This window comes from Trichechus manatus, unplaced genomic scaffold (genome assembly GCF_000243295.1).
Source record: "Trichechus manatus latirostris isolate Lorelei unplaced genomic scaffold, TriManLat1.0 scaffold00097, whole genome shotgun sequence".
NCBI classification, from domain to species: domain Eukaryota; kingdom Metazoa; phylum Chordata; class Mammalia; order Sirenia; family Trichechidae; genus Trichechus; species Trichechus manatus.
In genome coordinates this window covers 4,779,502-4,788,054 of record NW_004444033.1, presented here as the reverse complement: position 1 = coordinate 4,788,054, position 8,553 = coordinate 4,779,502, and the positions used below count along the sequence as shown (strand labels likewise).

Genomic DNA, 8,553 nt, shown 5'->3' with positions numbered 1-8,553 from the left:
CAAATGAACAGTGTCAACAGGCTTAAGTCCAAATCTGTGATGGATGCTAAAACGAACCCCTTCCAGCATGTCTAACGATTTCCAGCTTTGTCTCAACGGGAACTCAGTTTATGAGATCTACTTCTCTTATCACTAACATCAACACATTCGTTTTTCCATGTATAAAATGTCAAGTAGTAAATATTCAAATATATGCACAAAGACGTGGGTGCTCTTGAAACTGAACAATGCAGTCATTTGAAATTTCGTTGGTAAGCTCGAGTACAAAAATCCAAACTCTGGGTGTTTAAGGGTGTCAAGGTATAATGTCCAAAAGTTCCAGTTATTTGAACATCAAACAAATGAGAGGAGGGATTGGCAGCCTCTACAGTAAAACGTGACCAGTGCTACAACAGGACTCTGATATGCAACAGGGAACCCAGCTTTCCTGGGAGAGTCACAGGCGGTGTTACAGAGGGGTAAACTTTGGTCTTAAAATGCAAGAGGAATTCAACATTTGAAGATTTGGAGACTAGCATTCCAGCCTGAGGCCTCCTTATGGCCCTGATAGCATCTTTCTGAGCTCCCCTAGCCTCCGCTCATCAGAGCCGGGAAGGATCTGGTCCCAGCCACTTTCCTCTGGTGGCTTATTTGTCCTCTTTCACAATAAAAGTGTTACTTCACCCCTGATATGCATTTAATCCTCTTGTCTTATCTCAGTATAATAAAAGGCTTTTCTCTGGTTAAAGGAATTCAGAAAAAAGCAAAGCAAGTCAGGGGATTTTAGGAGAGAGGCCCAAGGACTTTAGTCCTTTGTTGGTCTGGAGCCTGGGGTGCCAGACAGTCCACGACTTCTTATCCCCGGAATATCTCTCCTCATCTCGCACAGAACAACTTCTTCCACACCCTCCCAGCTGCATTCCCAGCCTCTTCCCCTTCCTCAGTACAGTGGGGGTGACGGTAGAGAGGGAGGGGATAGTAGGATCACACTGTACAGACATTCCTGAGAAGGAGGGGGAAGAGGAAGTTATTAGGAAAGAAAGGAGTTGAGATAGTCAACCCCCAAAAGCCCACAACATGTATAAAGCCCTTCCCCACCCCCACTATTAACAGCTCGCAACCCCCGCACCATCATCAGCACAGGCAAAGCCACAGGCTCTCATCAAGGGAACTGTTGTTGTTAGCTGCAGTCAGACAGCCCACGACTCACGGCAACCCCATGCACAACTGAAGAAAATGCTGCCTGGTCCTGCCCCATCCCTACGATCCTTTGCAGATCAGGCTGCTGTGATCCATAGAGTTTCCACTGGCTGATTTTCAGAAGTAGATCAGCAGGCCTTTCTTCCTAGTCTGTCTTAGTCTGGAACCTCCACCGAAACCTGCTCAGCATCATAGCAACATGCAGTCCTTCACTGACAGACAGGCAGAGTCTGCACATGAGGTGCATTGGCCAGGAACGGAGCCCTGGTCTTTTGCATGGAAAGTGAGAATTTTACCTCTGAACCACCACTGCCCCCATCAAATATAAAAACTTTGTTCAGTATTTAACACTTTAAGCATTATAAAGCACCTTTTAAGTAAAAGGAGTGCTCTAGAAATTACAGATGATGACTGAGGCCCTATATCAACTGCAAGTAACAAAAATAAAAATAAAAAGCTTCAACAATAAGAGGAGAAATCATCTTGACTATCATGAAGTCCAACGGGATGGTTCCAGAGTTTGTTAATTCGAGACCCAGTCTATTCCACATTTCTCCTCTGTCAAATGCAGGGTAACTGCCTCATGGACACAAGATGGCTATCATAGTTTCAGTCATCATGTGCAGGCTCAGAAACATCCACCCGAAGAAGAGGGACTGTTGCTTCCCTGTGTGTGTCTTTTTGAAGACTGAAGAAACTTCTCTCGGAACGTCCCAGAATGTGACGACATGCCCGAGTTTGAACCATTCATGACGAGGGGAGTGAATGGTACCATCATGGTTGGTTTAGGCCAATCAAGGCCTAACTCTAAGTCATGTAAGGGAAGGGGGGCAATGGAACAAAACGGGGCTCTACGAGAATGGAAGAAAGGCAAGCAATCAACAGAGTTTACTATAGACCCTTTCTATATCTAAAGGGGTGCAGTCAGAGAAAACAGACACAAAGCTCCAGCCGTAAGCAGCATCTCTGCAGGCTCTTTTGTCCCTTCCTCAGCAATCCGGGCGGCCACTTGATCTTACTAACCCCGGTGGCAGACCCTTCCAAGGGAACCTGGTTTTTATCTCCCTGCCTGCCCCCTTTTGATTTATACTAATTAGTAGCAGAGTTGGCTCCCTGCCTGGAGTTCTCACTGTTAAATCAAGATTTTGAACACATGAAACTTTCCGGTGACAGAGGGCTCTAATAAACAAAGACAATTATAGACAACAGGCCCCAGTAATGAGGCAGCTCGAGGAATGGCCTGTGAAAGGGGCCAAGCTCCAAGATAAACGATAAAAACTAGAAAACAGGATTGCCCGGGATTAGAAAATGTTTGTTTAAAAAAAAAAAAAAAGTACCTTGTGCATTGAGCAGTAATGCTTAATGAGAAATAAAAGTTATTTAAAAAGGACGAGTACAATTTTATTTGTAATGCATCTTTTCCTCTGCCAACTCCCCTCAGACTCTCTAATAACTTCCGGTCTAAATACACAACTGCTCTGTGTTCTACTTTCAAGCACATCTGTAGCTTTGTTAAATTTAGATATAAAGCGCAGCTCTTCTTTACACCCAGAAGTGCCTATAATTTAATATATTCAGTTGGTATGTAAGGGATACTATTTTTTTCTTTTTTTATTGTTGCGCTTTAAGTGAAAGTTTACAATTCAAGTTAAAAGGACACTTTTTTAAAAAGCATTTCTCCCTTTTGTCTCCCATCACTGTCCCTGCGTGTTTGTGCCTGATTTGTGCCCACCGCCCACCCCCCCACCCTCCCATCACCCCTGTGACCACATGTGCCCGACAGACAGAGAATATCCAGGTGGCCTGGTGCTTGCAAACTTGTCAGATGTTATTCAGAGCAATAAAGTACACATCATACAACTTTTCGGTATATAGTTACAGGGAAACCCTGTTTAGAATTCACTAATTGGGAATTTGTGATAATTCGAGGAAGGGCTGGCTGAAGTTAACCTTTGTACTATCTACGGGGCGGGGGTGGGGAAAGAGTTCACTGAAGTTCTAAATAGTGTAAACAAGATTGGAAGGGGAATGATTATCTACTTAAAAGAGCCAGTTGTTTTGAAAAGCTTTAGAAGTATCCTTTTACATACAAACAGGGTAATTATGACTTAAACAAAGGCTGGCCTGTTTCTCAGGCTTCTTTGAAATGTCAATTAGGAATTACTGTGGTCTATTGACCAAGGCAAAACCCACCCCTGCCGACCAGGCAACAGTTGGTTAGCTAGCTTTCACTTTATTAGAAAATAATAAACCCCGGGTTCTTTTAAAGCAGTATAATTTAATTCAAGCTTTTCACTAGACAGTTGGTCCATCCCATAGTCTGAGCGAGGGTTTGCTAATTACCAGCATACAACAATCAGGAATGCAGGGAGCACCTACAGCCTTCACTAACTTAGTGGTACCGCTGGCTAACAGGGGAAAATATACAAAGAAAACTCCTCTAGGGAAGTGGCTTTTTGTTTTTTTCTCTCTTACCTGTAGTGAGAAACACAATCTGCTTTGCAGCCAATACACGCAACACAGAAACAAAAACAATACCCTTATTATGTGCGCTGCACTCGGTTATTTTCCATTTATTTTTCTATAGACGCTAGTCACAACCCACTGAGTTGATTTCACAATCCGTGAATGGGTCGCTGGTTTGAAAACACTCCTCTAGAATATGGTGGGCAATAGTATTCCGTCATAAGAGAAAGGGGTGGCGGCGGGGAAGAGTCTGCAGACGCTGTCTGATTTGCTTGATGATGTCCAGCTGGGGGCAGCGCCTGCTGGGGCACCGGCCTTGGGATGGAGCAGGGTGCCCCAAGCACACAAGAGTTCTCACTTACCCTGCTGGCCCTTTCTGAAGCCTGGCCCTCTCCCCATTCTCGCTCTCTCAAACCCTTGGCCACCAACCACACTTCTCTAGTTGCTACTGCCTCTTGCAAAGCTCATTCCTACCCTCACCAGTCCTTCTCTTTAGTGTAGACCACCCTGGGTGTCTGTCTGCCTGACCCACCCTGAAGCTGGCCAGGCGCACCCATCCACTGCAGATAAAGCAAGTGATGCTTTAAGGCCTGGCCAGGGTGAACTCACTCCAACTCACTTCCTAATGGCTCCTATCTCTGCTGGGTTTCTTACCCTTGGCTCATTTCCTATTAGTCGTCCTTCTCTGGTCTCTCTGGATTTGGTTTGGTATTTGGTCTAGCAAGTTTTTTCTCTAATTGCTCTCCGTTAAGAACATGGATAATGTATTATCACCATAGTAAAACTAAAATATTTGTGATTAGACAGGACCCAAGAGCCAGCTCCCCCACACTGACCAGCTGTATGACCTTGGGTATGTTATTTCATTTCCCTGATATGTCATCATCTGTAAAATGAGGAAAATACCTGTCTCACAGCCTTGTGAAGGGTAAATAAACCAAAAACCAAACCAGTTTTCCTCAAGTCAATTCCGACTCATAGTGGCCCTGTGTGCACAGGGCAGAACTGTGCTCTGTGAGGTTTTCATGACTGTGACCTTTTGGAAGTAGATCACCAGGTCTTTCTTCTGAAGTGCCTTTGTGTTGGTTTGAACCACCAACCTTTTATGCCTATAAAATACTTGCCTCAGTGCCTGGCATATGGCAATCACTCTTTACATGTTACCTATTACCATTATTGTAAATGTTGTTGCTGTTATTATTGGTTTAGATTTAACTTACTGGTTCATCTCTCCACCCATCAAAACTAAACCACACTCTCCTAGCTCAGAGTTTGAGCCTATCTACCCTGTAGACCTTAATTCCCAGCTCCCCCATTCCCTAACCCTTCTCCAAACACTTCCTATGAGTATAACCTCATTCTTGGCTGTATCTATTTCAGTGGGACACTTCCCTGCATTCCACAGTTCTCCTGCATCCCAGTTCCTGCCAAGAATTATGCTTCTTGATGTAGATGAACGTCACCAGAGGCCAGTTCTGATATTTAGTCGCATGGATGGGCTGCAGATCGGAGACAAGCCCAAGAATACCATGCCTCACCTCAAACAAGCCAAACAAACAAGTTACTATCTTCTACCATAAAAACCAGAGGAGGCTTAGGCTTATCCCATCCAGCAAGGAGGGACTGAGGAGGGGACTGTTATCCAGCCCAGACACTCACACCAGGCTTTGCATAAAAGCAACTTCCCAGCCAAGGCTAGTGTCTGCAGCCCTAGTTTCATGAACTATGTCCCACCTTACCAGTTCTGTTCCTCACTCATTAATCCGGTCCCCACATAGTATTGCTCCTCATCCTACCGTGTCCTTGACTTATCTCTTTGACTTGGTGTCATTCTCTCTTGGCTCTGAATATCCTCCTAGCCATGTTTTGTCATCTGTTTATGGCTTAACATACTTACAGATTACCTGGTTAACCCCTCCAGACATATAGCTTGTGGTTCAGCTTGACCCTTCTTCCTACAAGCAGCCATCTCCCACCTCCCAATTCTGATCTGTTCTAGCCCCATGGATAAGACCAGGAAAAGTAACAGTCTTTGATATAAATGGCTCTTGGGGTAATAGTGGGATTGGTTTTCATTCTAGATCCACAAGCAAAACATTTGGAACATGGCCCTTACTTTGTTATCTGAAAAGTAGCCATGGCCCTCATTTTACCATAGACCCTGGTGAGGTTGATGCTTGGACATCATTTATGGCTGTGTGGGAGGTGGTGGTGAACTCCCCTTGAAATTACTCCCATCTGCAGAGAATAATGGCTACAGTCATGATAATTAACAGCCCACATCCTGAAGCCAGGTAACTTAGGTCTAAATCCTGCCTCTGCAACTTCCTGTATTTTTAGTTTGCTTTCTTTGTTCTATTTAGATAAACAGGAGAATTTAAACACCATCTTGATCATATTCAGCTAGGCATATCAGAATCATTCACTAAGTTTTGGATATTAGGCCCCCTGCCCTACTTCCTCTGCCTCTGCTTTTACTAGCTCCTCCTTTTTGCATTCATGAATTCACGGGTATACCGACTCAACTGCATTACTCACCTGCCATGTCGTCCGGCACTGTGCTAGACCACAGAGTTGCAAAGGCAACAAATCATGGACTCTACCTTTAAGGGTGGGTAAATATAGATAAGGGACAAAAAGAGACTTGCAAACAAATACATTCATTAAAATGCTAAGGATGATGAGGTAGAGAACTTTTGGGGGTACACTGGGGCATGCGGGAGAACATGGTGAGTTCTGTCTGAGGGAACAAGCTGAAGGAGGGTATCAAGGAGTAAAGTCTTCAGGGAAAAGGTCGATGCTTGAACTGAATCTTGACATTCTCCTGCAGCCTTCTGAGGCAATCTGAGTAAGGCAAAGTCCCCACAAGTAGGTTAAGAAATGTCACCCCAAGTCCTGGATTCTAGTGGTCTGGTTCCAATGGTTGGGGCTCCCACATTGCCCCCAGGTCTCTTTGTTGAGATTAGTTAATGACTTCTGAGCCCGGTCACATCTCTCTGGTCTCTCTCCCTATCCCCTCCCTGTCCCCCATGAAAGGCTAAGTCCTTCATATTAGGCTTCAGTCTTAATCATGTATAGTACCCAAGTCCTTCCCCAAGACTTAAGCCCTTCTCTGAACTCTGGCCCAGTGACCAGAGTTCCTGCTGCTTTATCTTGTCTTCCTCTGGGATCTGGGCCTTGTTTTACATCCCAGCTGGGGTTCTGCCATCCACAGAAGGATGTGCAGAATGGCCACCCACCTACCAAGGCCTGCCTGAATTCCTCACAGCTGGGGTCCCCACTTAACTGGAAAAGCCAGTCTCAACTATGCCTGCCTGGATTGTGGCTAACTTGCCATAACCTTTGGATAACAACTGTGGACAGCCCACAGCCCAGCTGCCCCTCTGGTTCATGCTGCCTCCCCTACCTGGTCTACTCTAGGAATTAGATCTTATTACAGCTTTTCCATCTCCTCCTCCTCCCCAGCCCCTAGCTGACACATGTAGCAATATAGCCCTGTTGCTAGCGGAGTCACCTGAAAACATGACACTAGAGAGGATGGGTAATTCTATTCCAACTAACTCATTCTGAGTCATGGCAACCCCATGTGTTACAGAGTAGAACTGCTCCATAGGGTTTTCTTGGCTGTAATCTTTATGGAGGCAGATTGCCAGGTCTTTTTTCCATGGCACCACTGGGTGGGTTCAAATTGCCAACCTTTAGGTTAGTAGTTGAGTGCAAACTGTTTGCACCACCCAGGGACTTTTCTATTCCAGCTAACTTCACCAATTCATTCATTCAGTCAGATCATCCAAATATATGAGTAAATTTAAATCATTTCTCAAATAGTATATTTTCAAAGAGGTTCCTTATTTGTATTGCAGACATAAACAAAATACATACATTCAAGGCATAAAATATCTGCCTTGTGCTTTTTTGAGTAAAAATCACAGTGGATGCAGATCTTTGATGTTCCGGTGGTGCCATAAACAAATTCACGGGCCTGTTTTTGGACAAACATTTGTCTGAAATTTTACCTCTTGGGTTCCTAGTGCATTTTTTGTTAGTTGAAAGACTTTATTGTAAAAGCTTCCTCACCTAGAGCTCTGGTGGGTTTTCATCATCTCTTTCATTTGGCTTCAAGTAAGGTAAAGAGTTGGTAAAGCTCAAAATTTACTGAATTTTGTGTTAACGTCAGGTATAGAATTTTCCTCTTGAATATCTCCCTTCTTTGGAGTTGCTAGTGAAGTGTTTTGAAGGAAATGGCGCGTCAACCACTCGTTGGTTCTCATGGCTTTGCAATGGAGGCAGGGCCTTTCCCTAATTTGGTAACCTCCCAGATTCTTTTGCCTCTGGGCTATTTTTCTCCTCTTGATACTGGCTGGTGATGGCTGGTGTTCACTAGCACTCTCTTTCCACGAGGAGAGTCCCGAGTTAGATTCTTCACTGTCATAGTCGGTAGTATCACTATCATGTTGGATCTGATTCCTCTGGTTGAATTGCAAATGGCGCCTGGCTCGTCTTCGTTCAAGATAGGCATTGATCAAAGCCACTTCTGAGTCAGTTACGGGGGTCAGTTGGATATGCTTTGGTTTCTTCACTGTTTGTAAAGAGTCCCAGATATCATCTTTGCTGTGCTGCTTATAGGAAGCATCTTTGCTTGCTAAAAACCAACAAAACAAATCAACAAGTTAGGCACATCGTTGGCTACTATAACTTCGTATGACCTAGGGACGTGTGGACTTACTCTTAGTGGCCAGTTACCAAGCCACCACTTTTCTCCAGTCATCTGCAGTGTTGGCAGCTGGCTGCACTGTCTAGTACTACACCCTACCTCCTACAGTCCAGAGGGGTCAGATGGGGGCTTGACATATCACTTTAGAAGTTTTATGGACCCTTGATATAAGATCAAGGGGAAAGGTCTCCAAA

The 8,553-nt window shown here is 44.6% G+C and overlaps 1 protein-coding gene across 1 annotated transcript in view; it reads right to left on the bottom strand.

The window, feature by feature from the left end:
* Positions 1-7,790: 7,790 nt before the first annotated feature.
* The window catches only part of SSMEM1 (serine rich single-pass membrane protein 1), a 7,886-nt gene continuing 7,123 nt past the window's right edge, over positions 7,791-8,553 (bottom strand). The window contains exon 3 of the mRNA XM_004382671.1: positions 7,791-8,287. Within this exon, the coding sequence (XP_004382728.1) occupies positions 7,791-8,287 (497 nt within the window). The remainder of the gene's footprint in view (positions 8,288-8,553) is intronic.